General features: G+C 40.8%; 1 protein-coding gene across 9 annotated transcripts in view; it reads right to left on the bottom strand.

The window, feature by feature from the left end:
• The window catches only part of LOC149254501 (DNA mismatch repair protein PMS1-like), a 422,021-nt gene that overhangs the window by 186,241 nt on the left and 216,901 nt on the right, over positions 1 to 18,879 (bottom strand). For 8 of the 9 annotated variants that reach the window (XM_089460181.1, XM_089460177.1, XM_089460175.1 and 5 more), the window contains 2 exons: positions 2,291 to 2,628; positions 2,000 to 2,132 (listed from right to left, as the gene is read on the bottom strand). In XM_089460181.1, the coding sequence (XP_089316307.1) occupies positions 2,000 to 2,132; positions 2,291 to 2,628 (471 nt within the window). The remainder of the gene's footprint in view (positions 1 to 1,999; positions 2,133 to 2,290; positions 2,629 to 18,879) is intronic. The other variant, XM_089460179.1, reaches the window with a different exon arrangement.

The raw sequence follows: 18,879 nt of genomic DNA, 5'->3' as shown, positions 1-18,879 counted from the left end.
GGGAGCGGGAGCGGGAGCGGGAGCGGGAGCGGGGAGCGGGAGCGAAAACGGGAGCGGGAGCGACCATTTTCAGAAGCTCCCGGTTTGGGAGCGAATCCCGGAGCGATTTTTTAAAAATATATATATTGTTTATATTTTTTAATTTTTGATACATATATGTCAACAAAAACATGTAGAATGATGAATTAGATATAAAAAACATAAAAAGCATAGATTGAACCATATAACAACAATCATCTAGAAGTTATAATCTTCATCAACCACGTCCGCAAGTTAGTAACATAGTAACATATAGCATATTGAGTTTCATGATTCATCAATCTTAAAGTTTCAAGCTTTCAAAATTCAATATATAACATTTATCATCATTGATCACCAAAGTTGTACTTGTAAGCTAAGTGTAACCATTACAACAAATAATATCTAACATGAAATGAAATGTTATAAAATGAAATGAAATGAAATAACTTTCAACTTTCATGAAGCATCATATTCATAATTCATTACTAATGAGTTATAATTGAGATATATTGTCTAAAAAAATATCATAATAAATATGAAAGAGTCAATAGTTATAAAAGCTACTAGAAACTAGAAAAGAGAAGTAAATCTATTATCTATTTCTTATGCTTGGGCCTCTTGCCACCACGAGAAATGTCTAATTTTTTAGTCTTGTTGCAAAATCAAGATCTTTGTCATTAATATCACCCTCCAAGCATTAATATCCAGAGGTATCTTTGTCATTACCTTTCTATCTGTATAGGGATCTTTGTCATTAATATCACCCTCTAAGCATTAACATAAGATAGAAAAAGCATAGCATGTCAAGTCAAGATTTTGTTTGAGTGATGTGTACATTTTTAGAAGGGTCATGATAGAGGAGTTCGACAACCAATGTCACTAACATCAAGGTACATAAAGGGATTGGTACTCTTGATTAAATACGAATTCCATAGCCTAATACATGACAAAATTCAATGGAAACATTGCAATCCCCCAATCCTGAAATCCTGAAAAACTGATAAGTCTGCTGGATTTTGAATGAAATCTAAAATTCTACTTTCTCCATATGAAATCCAATGAGGACGAAACCACTCTCAAACACCCTGAGTCATTTCATGGTAATGTTAAAAATTTAAGTAAAAGGATGAAAATGAAAATTAAAGAAAATGTCACTTTTACTTTAAGAATTTAACATTACCATGAATAGCATATCAATACTAGGGCCTAGACTTGATCATTAAGCTGCCCCACTCAAAAACTATTTGTTTCTTTCAAAAAAAATTGCATTTCGAACATTACTACAAAAAAAAAATGCAAAAAAGGCAAAACGCTCCCGAAAAGGCAGGGAGCGAAATTTTTTTTAGGGAGCGCGCTCCCAACCCGCTCCCGAGTCGCTCCCGCCCGGAGCGTGGATTGGGAGCGGGAGCGAGGGGGGGGGAGGCGCTCCGCCGCAACACTGCTCTAGCTGCCCCTGAAAATTGTCACTCCATCCAACCATTTCCAAACCTTTGCAAAATATAGTCCTAGACATCCCAAACTTTTCCAAAATATAGTTCTAGGCAAAAAAATTGTTTCACAATGACAACAGAAGTATTGTTGTCTAAGCAACAGGCCTCCAGAAATTTGAGGAACTAAAGATTCCTTGCTACATTTTAGAATGTAAATTCACTTTTATACAACAAAATTTGCCCAGTTAACTAACCAGGAAAAGAATATGCCAATGATCAATTTTATGCAATATTGCAAACATCGGCATCGGGATAAAATCAGCAAGGATCCAGAAAACCAAAAAATTGTAAAAATCAAGAAAATATCGGTAAAAATTGGCAGACATCAGCAAAATTAAGATACCACCAAAATATCGGTAAAAATCGATAAACATCAGCTAGGCCAAAAAATCACAAAATTGGGATAAAATCGCGATAAAATTAGGATGTTCGCAACACCAATATTATGCATGAAAACCTTAGCAGGAAAAAGAAGCAGTCATTTATACCTTCATTCTTCCAAAGTCTTCTTTATTGAATGACCTCTCCAGCTCTCTTGTGGCTGCAGCCAGAGATGCCTCCTTCTCTGCTCCATCTTCAATTACAGAACCTTTTGCCAGTGTTGCAGCAGCATAGTGCCTACTTTAACAGAGAATCCAACTTGAAGTTACGCATTCCCACATAAAATGATACTAGAATTGGATAAAAATATATTCTATGATATACTAGAGCAATTCTGAATTTCATAATTAAAATATGAAATGATGGTTCTTGAGATATATGTCATTAAAAAGAATTACCTCTTTTTGTGTCCTTTATCTTTCTTCTGTGAACTAGCTCTCAGACTACAACCCAGAAAACCCATGCTGCTCTTCAGTCTACATTTATTAATGTCAAATTGAGCAACTATTTTATCATTTTTTCCTATATGTGCATTAGTGATATCTTCATTGTCTATATGTGTGTCAGACTTGAGCTTGGTGCCATCATAGGCAAGAACTTCATCTGCTCTCATCCCTGTTGTCTGCTCTGATATTGCTGGTGAGCTAACCACCTTATTCACATATTTTGCTGGAAATTCTGATTCCAGGTTCTCAAGATCAATGTTTTCCAAACCAGCATATTGATCCCCTTCTACCTGAGTAATGCAAAAAATTTAATTTAGAGTTGAAAACATGCTTTGATATGAAAAGTTTGAACACCCAGCAAGATAAATGAGTTAATTGATTTGTCGATTTGACTAGTTCTCCTCCTCTGCTACAACAAAAGCCACAGCTAAGTGCCATATATCTATATATACAAAACACAGGTTATAAGTTAAAGACTGGCTTGGCATATGGCAGCGAAAGCACCTCTAGATAGTTGCTACAGCACCTGACATTGAGCTGTTCAGAATTTTGAAAATATATGGTGTCAAATCATACTTCAAAGTTCAGACATAACAAAAGTTGAACAATGACAGTGTGTTAATTTTAGGTATGTTCTATGTTGATAGCAAATTTACTTCAATTTTCCGTATTAGCTCAATATCAATTCCAGATTAGCAATCACATTTAGCATGATAGTAAAATGCAGATAGAACATAAACATAAATCGCAGAAAACAAGCCAAGACAAGAGGACATGATGTGGCGCCAACCAGGACAAACCCCAATGTGGGGAAACCCTTGATCAATTCTTCTTATATGGTCATCAATAGTCCAGCAGAGAGAGAGATAGTACATATACATCAGAAGTCAACCTTCTGACTTATCTAATTAAGAGCAGGGATCTTCTCTAAAAAGATGGCATATGAGGTAGCTGATCTGAGCTAAGTTGAAGGCATACCGCTTCCACTGATCCAAGGTGACTCCATCACCATGCTGCACCTCATTGTGCTGCACTCAATCATCATGCTGGACCTCATTACTATGCTGCACACATCATACTGCTGCACCTTAACATCATGCTGCACCTTCCTGTGCTGCATCATCAAGCCATACCTTGCTGTGCCCATCATGCTGCATCTCATTGCAGCATTCATTATCACTGTGCTGTACTTTGTTACACTTGTGCTGCACACATCATGCTACACTACACTTCATCAATATGCCCATCATCATGCAGCAACATTCAACATCATGCTGCACCTTATTGCAATGCTGTCACATCTTATCATGCACTACATTAGTTCACTGTTAGGAGATTCTCTATTTGCTGCATTGGATGGCATTCTAACAGCAGATAGGGCAGCCTTCATCATGGACTGGTTGGGGCATCAACACAGTCCTATCTAACAGCCCTCCTCAACAAAACACTGCTGTCATTTATGTTTGCATGTTGTTTGCTGCAGACTTGGTTAGGGCACTTACGCAGCCCTAGACATACCCCACAGTCAACAAACCAACCCCATAAGGACTGCAGCCCATCTTGGAAGGCTTCCTCCCATGCCATGCTGCCTTCTTAGGGCACTGTCCATCCTTGACAGCCCTCATGCAGTCCCTAACTGTGTGCTATGGCTTGCGGCCTAGCACAACAGCCTTCCTGTAGCTTCTGCCTCCACAAAATGTGACCAAGAAATCTCAAAACAACAGCGTACTGCCCTACTAAGACTCAGCCTAGTAGCCTGCTCTCTCAGCCCTTGAAACAGCAAGATTCCAGCCCTCAAACAATCTGCTCTTGCCTCAGCTACGGCCTCCTGTAGCAGACTTCGGACCCTTGCTTCCATGCTGTCCAAGACCCCTCTCCCTGCAGCCTAGAACAGCGTTAAGGTCTCTGCGTTTAGGGCAGCATTGTGACTGCGTCTAGGGCTATGTTAGGGCTTCTCCATGGGGCAGCGTAAGGCTTCTAGAGGCTGAGATAAGGGCTGTTCTCCATGACAGCGTAGAGCTTTCTCATCTCTTAAGATAGCGTAGAGCCTTCTCCATTAGGGCAGCATTGACTCTTACGATCTCTCCTCCCACCAAAACCCAAACACAAGTGGAGAGGAAGAGATCACAAGAATAGTGTGTGGCTAAATGACTTTCAAGGCACCTCTCTTTATAGTAAAACGTTGAGCATAAGTGGGGGCAATTTGGTTGCTGGCTGACCTTGACGAATTGTCCCATAACACAAATAAATTCATATCTCCATGAATACTTATCGGAATCGGATGATCTTTAGAACAATCCTACACCTCTCGATGCGAGGAATCCAAAAAAAAATCAGCTGCCATAAATAAGATGACCCACATGGAGTTTGGCCCTAGTTGCCAATTTTAACACTCCCTCTCAACTAGGGAGAACTCCATCCACTAATCCATCTACCAGACTGTGCTATCTCTGCCATTAGTACCCTGCACTGCTCTACTAAACCATGAAGAAGAAGAATTGATCGAAAATGTCTCATACCATTCTCTACTGACCCGAAGTCAGTCCCATATGAAGAGAGTGTCTCATACCACTCTTACTGATCTGAAATCAGTTCCAAAATAGAGTGAGCTATATCACTCTTACTGACCCGAATTCAATTCCAAAAGAGAGTGAGTTATATCACTCTTACTGACCCGAAGTCAATTCCAAAAGAAAGTGAGTTATACCACTCTTACAGACCCAAAGTCAGTTCCAAAAGAGAGTGTCTCAAACCACTCATACTAACCCAAAGTCAGTTTCATTGATCCTAGATCAATATCATCTTAGCATAGGGAGTACGGTAGTTACACGATGCGTCCATCAGTACTACTATGGTCCCTATCCTCATTTCCCTACTCATTGGCCAAATGAGAGGTACTTCTCATGAGTCCCAGACTGCATGGGTAGGATGTCTCAGCAGGAGAAGGATGAACCACTCATCCTACCTACATGTCGCCATGGGTATCCTAGGGGAAGGCTTAACCACTCACCCAGTACACAACAAATCACTAGGGGAAGGCTGAACCACTCACCCTATGACTGTGTCTCGGCAAGAGAAGGATGAACCATTTATCCTGCCTACATAGCAAACCACTAGGGGAAGGCTGAACCACTCACCCTATGGTTGCTCATCGCTCCACAATGTACCCTCAAGCCCCCTGGAGCTCCCAGAGCTCAATGTCCATATCATACAGGACCCTTAGGAGAGAGTCTCTCCACGACTCCTAGTCATTCTCGGAAAGTCAAGAATTTGACCTTTCCCAAGGGCTTCGACAGAATATCGGTGACCTGCACATCAATCCCAATGCGATGGAGCCTTCTTGCTCCTCGATGTACCATATCCCAGATAAAGTGGTACCTGATGTCTATATGCTTGGAGCAATCATAGAACATGGGATTCCTCAACAATCGAATCCCCCTCTGGTTGTCACAGAAGATCACGATGGTATCCAGCACATGTCCAAACAGCTCATTGAAGAGCTTCCACAACCAGACAACTTCACATGAGGTCATACTCGTAGCTATGTATTCAGTCTCAACGGTGTTCAAAGCAACTGACTTCTGCTTCCTACTCATCTAGGATATCGTAGCAGAACCCAAAGAGAACCAGCACCCAGAAGTGCTCTAGCGATCCTCCACACCGCCTGCCTAGTCAGCATTCGAATAATCATGCAACTTCACATTTCCGGCAGTGTATCTCAATCCATGAGAGATTGTGCCCCGAAGATATCTCAGAAGATTCCTGGCACCAATCTAGTGAGGCTCAACCATATATGAGCTTAACATGCTAACTGCAAAACATATATCTGGACGGGAGTTCACCAAAAACATCAATGCTAGAATGAGTTTATGAAACTCAGAGGCATTTCTCAAATCAAGTCCGGCATCACTACCAAATAACTTCTGAAAGTTAAGCTCCTTTGAGGTAGTCATGGCCCACGGGTTTGGAGTTTACCATTCCAAATTCGAAATCCAACTCCCTCTTACTTTTGCAAATGAGAGGTTCTGCACCTGTCAAAAAGAGGTCATCCTCATAAGGTGCCAGTGTGAGAGATCTATCATCCACAACCTTCAAGCAATGGTTTGGATCAGTTTCACTCCTACTGAATCCCAGCTTCATCAGACAGCTATCAATCCTCTCATATAAAGCCCGGGGTGTTAGCTCTAAATCATAGAGAGATTTCTTCAACATGCATACATGAGATTCCTGATCATGAATCTCAAACCCCTCGAGTTGTTCCAAACCTGTGGACTTGCTACATGAGGGGAATGGTCCCCTAGTAAGATGTTCCTTCGGTACATCTTGGACATGTACCTTCATGCTCTTCTTGAATTCAGGCGTCCCTATCACCATCTGACTTATATTGGGTAAGGCCTTACAATGAAGATGGGCAAATCTCAGGTGCCATTGAAGAGATGTGTCACACGACATGGTCCCCAATGGACTTCCTGCAACTTGATACAGATTGCCAACCCTAAACCCAAGATTATCTTTAAAAATTCCTTACCCACACACATACCTTTCCATTGATGAATGCCACCTTTGTCTTCCATTGTCGAAATGGACGCCGGGTTCTTCTTGAGATCAGGTACATAAAGAACTTCTTGTATATGAATCGTGCTACCCTCATTCAATTTAAGGGTAGCATTCCCTACACCCTTTCCGGGATAGGTGGCATTGACTCCAAGTATAATCTCCACGATTGTTTCCATCTCTACCAAATTAGAGAGAGCTTCCTTCTATCCGATGACGTGCCTTGAAGCACTACAATCAATAAGCCAGATTCCCAAAGAGTCTGGAGGAGAAGTGTTAATTTTAGGTATGTTCTATGCTTAGAGCAATTTATTTCAATTTTCACAGTTAGCTCAATATCTTTTCCAGATTAGCAATCACATCAGCATAATAGTAAATTGCAGATAGAACATAAACATAAATCGCAGAAGACAAGCCAAGACAAGAGAACACAAGATGTGGCGCTAGCCAAGGACAAACCCCAATGTGGGGAAACCCTTGATCAATTCTTCTTATATGTTCTTCAATAGTTCAGCAGAGAGAGAGAGAGAGAAAGTACATATACAACAGAAGTCAACACTTTGACTTATCTAAATATGAGCATAGATCATCTCTAAGAAGATGATACATGAGGTAGCTAAACTCAGTTGAAGACATGTTGCTTCAACTAATTCTCCAAGGTGACTCCATCACCCATCATAGTGTTGCTCCTCGTCATCATGCTGCACCTCATTGTGCTGCACCATGCTACACCCATCATCACTATGTTGGACCTCACTACCATGCTGCACATCATACTGCTGCACCTTCCTGTACTGCAACATCTTGTTGTACCTTATCATCTTGTTGCACTGACTAGTGCTGCCTCATCCTATACCTCACTCTGCCCATCATGTTGCATCTCATTGTAGCATTTAATATCACTATATTGCCCTTTGCAAGTGCTGCACACAACATGCTACACGCTTTGTTACGATGCCCATCATTGTGCAGCAACATTCCACATCATGTTGCACCTTATCACAATGTTGTCACATCTCATTGTTGCACCATGATTGCTTGTTGTCCCAAGTACCATGCTCCAACAAGCACCATGTCCTTGTTGTCCTATTTACCATGCTCCACCAAGCACCAAGTCTTTGTTGTACCACTTACCATGTTGTTGTCCCAATGTGCTTGCAGCACCATGCTTGCCACTGTTGTCCCAATGTGCTTGCAGCACCATGCTTGCCATTGTTGTCCCAATGTGCTTTTGTTGCTCCTATGTGGCATTGTTGCACTATGTTTGCCACTCTGTTGTACCAAGTGGCATTGTTATGCCTTGTGACATTGTTGCACCATGTTGTCACACTACTGGCACTATTGTCCCACTGTTAGTCAGCAATACTAGCCCTCTAGTGCTACGGCCAACCTAGGAGAGGCTCCTCCATGTCACATTGTCCTCTTGAGGGTCTATCCGCCTCGACGCAAGCCTACAATAACTCCAACAACTTGTTATGGCTTGCGGCCTAGCTTGTTGTAGCTTTTGATCTCCTCAACATGCCCAAACAGTTATTTAATTTCCAGTGTTTTGCTCCTCCTTTACTCAGCCTAGCAGCCTACCCTCTCGACGCTCCTTCCAACAATTCGGTCCCCTAAATAGACCTGTGGCTAGGGCTAGGACAGACCTACGGCTAGGACTGGGGCAGACCTGCGACTAGGGCTAAACAGACCTGCGGCTAGGGCTGGACAAACCTATGGTTAGGGCAAATAAATTAGCCTACTTTCCTTCTGCGTCTAAGGCTTCATCCTCCTAGATTTCTCTTCCACTAAAACCCAAAACAAGTGGAGAGAAATCAAGAGCGAAGTGTGTGTGAAATGACTCTCAAGTCATCTCCTTTTATACTAAAACGTTGACCACGTGTGGGGGTTCTTTGGTTGCGGGCCGACCTTGACGATTTGTCCAATAACACAAATAAATTCATATCTTCATGAATACTTATCTAAATCGGATGATCTTTAGATCAATCCTACACCTCTCAATGAGAGAGATCCAGGAAAAATATCAGTTGCCATAAATAAGATGACCCACATGGAGTTTGGCCCTAGTTGCCAATTTTAACACTCCCTCTCAACTAGGGAGAACTCCATCCACTGATCCATTTGCCAGACTATACTATCTCTGCCATCAGCCATGCACTACTCTGCTGTGCTCTGCTAAACCATGAAGAAGAAGAATTGATCGAGAATGTCTCATACCATTCTCTACTGACTCGAAGTCAATTCCATATGAAGAGAGTGTGTCATACCACTCTTACTGATCCCAGATCAGTTCCAAAAGAGAGTGAGTCATATCACTCTTACTAACCCGAAGTCAGTTCCAATTGATCCCAGATCAATATCAAAAGAGAGTGTCATCAGTTTCATTGATCCTAGATCAATGGAGGTCATCCTAGCATAGGGAGTACAGTAGATACAATGATGCGTCCATCGATAGTACTACTATGGTCCCTAACCCCATTTCCCTACTCATTGGCCAGATGAGAGGTACTTCCCATGAGTCCCAGACTGCATGGGTAGGATGCCTCGACAGGAGAACCACTCATCCTATCCATAAGTCGCCACGGGGTATCACAGGGGAAGGTTGAACCATTCACCTTGTACACAGTGCACCATTAGGGGAGGGTGAGTCGCCCTATGGTCGCTTGTTTCTCCAAGAAGTACCCCAAGCCCCCCGGAGCTCCCAAAGCTCAATGCATGCATCATACAGGACCCTCATAAGAGGGTCTCCCAATGACTCCAAGTCGTTCTCGAAAAGTCACAAATTTGACCTTTCCTCAGAGCTTCGACAGAATGTCTGCGACTTGCACATAAGTCCCAATGCGATGGAGCCTTCTTGCTCATCGATGTACCATATCTCAGATAAGGTAGTATTTGATGTCTATATGCTCGAGCAATCATAGAATACGGGATTCCTCAACAATCGAATCCCCCTTTGGTTAACACAGAAGATCACGGTGGTATCCATCCTGTGTACAAACAGCTCACTGAAGAGCTTCCACAACCAGGCAACTTCAAACGAGGTCATACTCGTAGCTATGTATTCGGCCTCAGCGATGCTCAAAGCAACTGTCTTCTGCTTCTTACTCATTCAGGATATCGATCAGAACCCAAAGATAACCAGCACCCAGAAGTGCTCTTGCGATCCTCCACACTGCCTGCCTAATCAGCATGAGAATAATCATGCAACTTCACATTTCCGGCAGTGTATCTCAATCCATGAGACATTGTGCCCTGAAGATATCTCAAATGATTCCTGGCACCAATCAGTGAGGCTCAACCAAATATGAGCCCAACATGCTAACTGCAAAACATATATCCGGACGGAAGTTCACCAAGAACATCAATGCGAATGAGTTTATGAAACTCAGAGGCATTTCCCAAATCTGGTCCGGCATCACTACCGCATAACTTTTGAAAGTTTAGCTCTATCGAGGTAGTCACGAGCTTGCAGTTCACCATTCCAAATCCGGAATCCAACTCCCTCTTAATTTTGGAATCAATCCTCTCATACCAGGCCCGAGATGTTTGCTTCAAACCATAGAGGGCTTTCTTCCACCTGCATACATGAGATTCCCGATCATGAATCTCAAACCCCTTGGGTTGTTCCAAATCTATGGACCTGCTACATGAGGGGAATGGTCCCCTTGTAAGATTTTCCTTCGGTACATCTCGGACATGTACCTTCATGCTCTTCTTGAATTCAAGCATCCCTGTCACCATCTAACTCACATCGAGTAGGGCACCATAATAAGTAGACCTCCGTGAGATGTGTCGACTGACATGGTCCCCGATGGACTTCCTGCAACTTGATACAAATTTCCAACCCTGAACCCATGAGTAAAAGCATCTTTGAAAATTCTATTTTCAAACACGTACCTTTCCATCGATGAATGCCACCTTGAAAACTTTGACTTCCATTGTCGAAATGGAAACCAAGTTCTTCTTGCCAAAATAACATTCCCTACACCCTTTTTGAGATAGGTAGCATTAACTCCAAGTATAATCCCACGATTGTTTCCATCTCTAACAAATTAGAGAGTGCACCCTTCTATCCGATGAAGTGCCTTGAACCACTACAATAAGCCAAATTCCCAAAGAGCCTAGAGGAGAGGGCCAATATAAGATAATGTTGCTTTATCTTACCAAAAACAACATTTGATTCTTCATACCTAGAGTTCCTTGCTTTCTTTGAAGAGTCGATCGTTTCCTTGATGACCTGCATTACATGTCATTCCTCTGATCATTGAAGATGTCCCTGGAATGATTGTTATCATCATCAAGTGATGTGTCCCTATCATTCGGACACTCCTCAGCATCATGGCCGAACTTATTACAAACAAGGCATCTGCCTTTCCTTCTACCCTTATAGATCTAGACTTCCCATTGAAGTGATCTTTAGGTAGGCCATCAGATGCTTCCACTACACCACTCGGATAATATACTCTGCTTCGACTTCACCCTTGGTGAATTTGAAGAGGGATGAGGAACCCATTGAGCCTTTTGTCCTTTCCCAACTGTCTTCAATGATTGCTCTTTCAGTCTTGCTTGGGCTTTGTCTTCACCTCAGCTCTGATACCATGTTAATTTTAGGTATGTTCTATGCTTAGAGCAATTTATTTCAATTTTCATAGTTAGCTCAATATCTTTTCCAGATTAGCAATCACATCAACATAATAGTAAATTGCAGATAGAACATAAACATAAATCGTAAAAGACAAGCCAAGACAAGAGGACACAAGATGTGGCGCTAGCCAGGGACAAACCCCAATGTGGGGAAACCCTTGATCACTTCTTCTTATATGTTCTTCAATAGTTCAGCAGAGAGAGAGAGAGAGATAGTACGTATACAACAGAAGTCAACACTTCGACTTATCTAAATAAGAGCATAGATCATCTCTAAGAAGATGATACATAAGGCAGCTGAACTCAGTTGAAGACATGTTGCTTCAACTGATTCTCCAAGGTGACTCCATCACCCATCATAGTGTTGCTCCTCGTCATCATCCTACACCTCATTGTGTTGCACCATGCTGCACCCATCATCACTATGTTGGGCCTCATTACCATGCTGCACACATCATACTATTGCACCTTATGCTACACCTTCTTGTACTGCAACATCTTGTTGTACCTTATCATCTCGCTGCACTCACTAGTGTTGCCTCATTCTGTACCTCATTGTGCCCATCATGCTGCATCCCATTGTAGCATTTAATATCATCGTACTGCTCTTTGCAAGTGCTGCACAGAACATGCTACACTTTGTTACAATGCCCATCATTATGCAGCAGCATTCCACATCATGTTGCACCTTATCACAATGTTGTCACATCTCATTGTTGCACCATGATTGCTTGTTGTCCCAAGTACCATGCTCCAACAAGCACCATGTCCTTGTTGTCCTATTTACCATGCTCCACCAAGCACGAAGTCCTTGTTGTACCACTTACAATGTTGTTGTCCCAATGTGCTTGCAGCACCATGCTTGCCATTATTGTCCCAATGTGCTTTTGTTGCTCCTATGTGGCATTGTTGTCCTATGTGGCATTGCTACACTATGTTTGCCACTCTACTGTACCAAGTGGCATTGTTGTGCCTTGTGACATTGCTACACCATGCTGTCACACTACTGGCACTGTTAGTCAGCAATACTAGCCCTCTAGTGCTGCGGCCAACCTAGGAGAGGCTCCTCCATGTCACGTTGTCCTCTTGAGGGTCTGTCCACGACAACGCAGCCCTATAATAACTCCAACATCTTGTTATAACTTATGGCCTGCAGCCTAGCTAGCTGTAGCTTTTGGTCTCCTCAACGTGCCCAAACAGTTACTTAATTTCTAGCGTTTTGCTCCTCCTTTACTCAGCGTAGAAGCCTGCCCTCTCGGCCCTCCTTCCAACAATCCAGTCACCTAAATAGACCTGCAGCTAAGGCTTGGACAGACCTGCGAGTAAGGCTAGACAGACCTGCAGTTAGGGCAGATAGATTAGCCTTCTTTCCTTCTGCGTCTAGGGCTTCATCCTCCTAGATTTCTCTTCCACTAAAACCCAAAACAAGTGGAGAGAAATCAAGAGTGAAGTGTGTGTGAAATGACTCTCAAGTCATCTCCTTTTATACTAAAACGTTGAGAACATGTGGGGGTTATTTGGTTTCAAGCCGACCTTGACGATTTGTCCAATAACATAAATAAATTCATATCTTCATGAATACTTATTGGAATCGGATGATATTTAGATCAATCCTACACCTCTCGATGAGAGGGATCCGGGAAAAATATCAATTGCCATAAATAAGATGACCCACATGGAGTTTGGCCCTAGTTGCCAATTTTAATAAGAATTAGTGGAGAAATACTTCTTAAGCTTATCAAAAACAACATTTGATTCTTCATACCTGGAGTTCCTTGCTTTCTTTGAAGAGTCGGCCATTTCCTTGATGACCTACATTACCTGTTATTCCTCCGATCATTGAAGATGTCCCTAGAATGATTGTTATCATCATCAAGTGATGTCTCCCTACCATTCAAACACTCCTTCGCATAATGGCCGAACTTATTGCAAGCAAAGCATCTATCTGCCTTTCCTTCCACCCTTAGATCTGGATGACCCATTGAAGTGATCTTTAGGTAGGCCATCAGATGCTTCCGCTGTGCCACTCGGATAATATTCTCTGCTTCAACTTCACCCTTGGTGAATTTGAAGTGGGATGAGGAACACATTGAGCCTTTTGTCCTTTCTAACTGTCTTCGGTGATTGCTCTTTCACTCTTGCTTGGGCTTTGGCATCACCTCAGCTCTGATACCATGTTAATTTTAGGTATGTTCTATGCTGATAGCAAATTTACTTCAATTTTCCATATTAGCTCAATATCAATTCCGGATTAGCAATCACATTTAGCATGATAGTAAAATGCAAATAGAACATAAACATAAATCGCAGAAAACCAGCCAAGACAAGAGGACACAAGATGTGGTGCCAGCCAGGGACAAACCCCAATGTGGGGAAACCCTTAATCAATTCTTCTTATATGTTCTTCAATAGTTCAACTAAGAGAGAGATAGTACATATACATCAGAAGTCAACCTTTTGACTTATCTAAATAAGAGTAGGGATCTTCTCTAAGAAGATCACATATGAGGTAGCTGATCTAAGCTAAGTTGAAGGCATATGAAACGAACAAAGTTCCTTCTATAAATTAATTACTCCAAAAGACTTGGAATATAAATATATCCATGAGGATACAAATATTATATATTAAATATGTGAATAAGAATGATTTACAATGAGAACGAGAGCCTTTCTTTTAAATCAGGCAAGTGTCTCTTCACGAAGAGTCATGTCTCATTTAGACATGCCTCTTCAACCTAATTACTGTTTAACTAATAATTATTTATGATTATTATTGTTTACACTATTTTACATTATATATATATATATATATATATATATATATATTATTCATTACATTGCCTCCTTCCTCAAATTGTCCTCAAAGCTTGTCGATGAAAAAGGTTTGATCTCTTTTTTGACTTCGAAAGTCTTTCTGTCTCGGAATAGTCATCCTTGTCGATACAAGTTGATATGATCTTCTTAGTGACAAACAAAATTGTCGCACTGAGAAGGGATCAGACCATCCCAGATTAATCTTCTGTGGAATATTCCAATCACTGGAATTTTGTAACGACTGGTTAGCATAAGACTGGAGTGAGATTACATCACTATTATCTGGAACATCAGTTTGTTGTTTCTAGTTTGAATGGTACCAATACGTAGCATGGTTGATTGGTCTACTCTCGTGATTCGGATGTCGATATGGAGTTTTTAGATTTTCTTCTGGTGAAGATGTTGTTGAATTGGTTATGGAACATTCACTTGGGATGTCCATTGTCTGAACTGCAACATCTAAGTGTGTCGTTTCTTCAACTGACTTGTCTTCTTGAGTTGTCATATTCACTGGATCGGTATTCGTTCCCTTATTTTCAACTTGGACTGTTACGACTGGAGATTTCGATGCTTCTTCTTGAGTGAATTGTTCCAACTTATCTTTTAATGCTTTCTTATCATCCTTAAGCTTCTTAATTTGAGTGAGTAGACTTTGATTATGGTTTTTCAGTCGTAAAAGTTCTTTGATTTCTGATTTATCAACCTTATTTTCAGTGTTTTGAATTTTAAGATTTTCATCTTTTAGATCTTTGATTTGTTCTAATAAATTTTTATTAAGGTTCTTTAAACGCAAAGTTTCCTCTTCTTGTTCTGATAAGTGCTTCTTGAGTTCTTTCTTTGTGACCTTAGTCTTCTTCACTTGCGCAAGTAATCTTTCGACGTGGTCCTTGAGACGAGAATTTTCTTCGTCCTTTTCCATTATTTCTTTGTGATGCATATCCACAAATTCAGCATATTGTCGCTTAAGTATTGTGATTTCTTGTTTTACCTCTCTTTGGAATTGTTTTTGTTCATTACTTAGAAATTCCATTTTTTTCCACTTTTTTTTATCTTCCCCCTTTTTCTTTTTTCTTTTTTTTTTTCTTTTTATGTCTCTTTAAATTTTTTGTTTTGCTTTGTTTCGTTTGGTGTTCTTTAAATTGATTTAATAATCCTTTTAAGTATATATAAAATTTATATTAAATTAATATATATACTATATATCTCACCTCTTTTGACTTGAATGTGGCACTTCCCGACTTTTGAATTTGGACTTTGTAATTTTTTTTTTAATATTATAAATTTTTATGATGTCACCACACTTAATATAAACTTTTATGATGTCACCACACTTAATAAATATAAAGGTCACGTCTTTTCATATGACAAGGTCACGATGTTCACCAAACTTTTTAAGTAAAAAGTAAAACTTACCTTTCACATAAAGAGATTTTGTATCCCTTTTGTTTTTTTCTTTTACTTTTAAAATACCATGGGCAATTACCATGGGTTGTTTCTAAAACCACGGGCTTCTCCACGTAAAAAGTTTTAAATATCACTTGGTATGAGATTTTGTATCCCTTTTGTTTTTTCTTTTACTTTTAAAATACCATGGGCAATTACCATGGGTTGTTTCTAAAACCACGGGCTTCTACCAGGTGATTTTAAAATTTTTTTATTTTTTTTTTTGACTTGATTTTTTTATGTTCCTTTATTTTTTTTACTTTTTCTTCTTCTTCTTCTTTTTAAATTTATTTACTTATTTTTTTTTTGGGTAATTTTTTTTTATGGCCAAAGGTCAACTAGCAAATTTTCTTTTAATTTTAATTTTAATGGCCAAAGGCCTAGAAAAACGGAGAAAATGAGAAACTCCCAAATTCTGAGCAAAATGCTTCAATTATACGGCAACAAGGTTGACGAATTTCGATAGCCAAGGACCTGGATCGGAGAACGAGCTCTGTGCACCGGTTAAACAACCTAGAGGACCAAACTGATCTGATACCAAATGAAGTGAACAAAGTTCCTTCTATAAATTAATTACTCCAAAAGACTTGGAATATAAATATATCCATCAGGATACAAATATTATATATTAAATATGTGAATAAAAATGATTTACAATGAAAACGAGAGGCTTGCTTTTATATCAGGCAAGTGTCTCTTCACGAAGAGTCATGTCTCATTTAGACATGTCTCTTCAACCTAATTACTATTTAACTAATAATTATTTACGATTATTATTGTTTACACTATTTTACATTATTTATATATATTTTATTCGTTACAGCATACTACTTCCACTGATCCAAGGTGACTCCATCACCATGCTGCACCTCATTGTGCTGCACCCAATCATCATGTTGGACCTCATTACTATGCTGCACACACCATACTGCTGCACCTTAGCATCATGCTGCACCTCCCTGTGCTGCATCATCAAGCTGTACATTGCTGTGCCCATCATGTTGCATCTCATTGCAGCATTCATTATCACTGTGCTGTACTTTGTTACACTTGTGCTGCACACATCATGCTGCACTGCACTTCATCAATATGCCCATCATCATGCAGCAACATTCAACATCATGCTGCACCTTATTGCAATGCTGTCACATCTTATCTCACTGTTAGGAGATTTTCTATTTGCTGCATTGGATGGAATTCTAACAGCAGATAGGGCAGCCTTCATCATGGACTGGTTGGGGCATCAACACAGTCCTATCTAACAGCCCTCCTCAACAAAACACTGCTGTCATTTATGTTTGCATGTTTTTGTTTGCTGCAGACCTGGTTAGGGCACTTACGCAGCCCTAGACATACCCCACAGTCAACAAACCAACCCCATAAGGACTGCAGCCCATCTTGGAAGGCTTCCTCCCATGCCACGCTGCCTTCTTAGGGCACTGTCCATCCTTGACAGCCCTCATGCAGTCCCTGACTGTGTGCTATGGCCTGCGGCCTAGCACAACAGCCTTCCTGTAACTTCTGCCTCCACAAAATGTGACCAAGCAATCTCAAAACAACAGCGTACTGCCCTACTAAGACTCGGCCTAGTAGCCTGCTCTCTCAGCCCTTGAAACAGCAAGATTCCAGCCCTCAAACAATCTGCTCTTGCCTCAGCTTCAGCCTCCTGTAGCAGACTTCAGACCCTTGCTTCCATGCTGTCAAAGACCCCTCTCCCTGCGGCCTAGAACAGCGTTAAGGTCACTGCGTTCAGGGCAGCATTGTGACTGAGTCTAGGGCTATGTTAGGGCTTCTCCATGGGGTAGCGTTAAGGCTTCTAGAGGCTGAGATAAGGGCTGTCCTCCATGACAGCATAGAGCTTTACCATCTCCTAAGCTAGTGTAGAGCCTTCTCCATTAGGGCAGTGTTGACTCTTAGGATCTCTCCTCCCACCAAAACCCAAACACAAGTGGAGAGGAAGAGATCACAAGAATAGTGTGTGGCTAAATGACTTTCAAGGCACCTTTATTTATACTAAAACGTTGAGCATAAGTGGGGGCAATTTGGTTGCTGGCCGACCTTCACGAATAGTCCCATAACACAAATAAATTCATATCTCCATGAATACTTATCGGAATCGGATGGTCGTTAAATCAATCCTACACCTCTCGATGAGAGAAATCCAAGAAAAAATCAGCTGCCATATATAAGATGACCCACATAGAGTTTGGCCCTAGTTGCCAATTTTAACACAGTGACAATATCATATAAAAATGGCTATAAGGCTTCGGTATCGTGGTCAGTGTTAGAAATTGCAGTTACTATTTAAAGTGGCCTATCTGTTTCATTTGTGCAGGCAGAGAAACAGAGTTGAACAATGAATTAGATGTCTGTCAGCTCATAGACTGACCCTCTGCAGGCATAATAAATTTTCTGAAGATAAAACCAGTCAAGGAGAGATTATACCTCAGGGTGCTGTTCAGGATTATGCTCCTTCTGTAGATCCTCGTGGAGATGCATTGTCTTGACAAGGAGAAAAACAAGCCAAGATTCAGCCCATTCAATGGAGCAGAATGGAGTTCATCCATGATCATTGGGTAGGGGCATTCAGGTTAAGCTAAGCACGTACCATAGTTTGTATAAGTTTAAACCACAATGCCTATCTAGCAGGCAGTTTTTGCACTAAGCCTACCTTTCACCCAGATCAATTATGCTAAGTCGATTCTTACAGTTCTAGTTATAGCTGTTACAAAATGAATTTGTCAACGGTTGCATTAAATGTTTGCTCAACATACTCTGTTTAGCTTTGACAAGCCATAGGGTTTTCTATAGCATTGACAAGCCACAGGGTTTTCTAGATTGTGGTCAGCTTTCTTAAAAGTGCTTCCCTTGGGTCATTAAATTTTCTAACTTCTCTGTATCTATGTAGTATGTGCCTCTGATTTCACACTTTCATAATTGTCATGTTCATTATGCATAAATTAAAGAAGAGCACAATTTAATCACTATTCTGGATGCTCTCAGTCAATTACCAGCAGCAACCATTTCTGGTCCCTTTGAAGTAGATTCATCTCCAAGCCTCACTGTTTTTCTTGGAAACCATCAAT

This window comes from Pinus tabuliformis, chromosome 7 (genome assembly GCF_031772625.1).
Source record: "Pinus tabuliformis cultivar Carrire ecotype Pingquan chromosome 7, CPIR1, whole genome shotgun sequence".
NCBI classification, from domain to species: domain Eukaryota; kingdom Viridiplantae; phylum Streptophyta; class Pinopsida; order Pinales; family Pinaceae; genus Pinus; species Pinus tabuliformis.
This window is presented reverse-complemented; position numbering and strand designations above follow the sequence as displayed.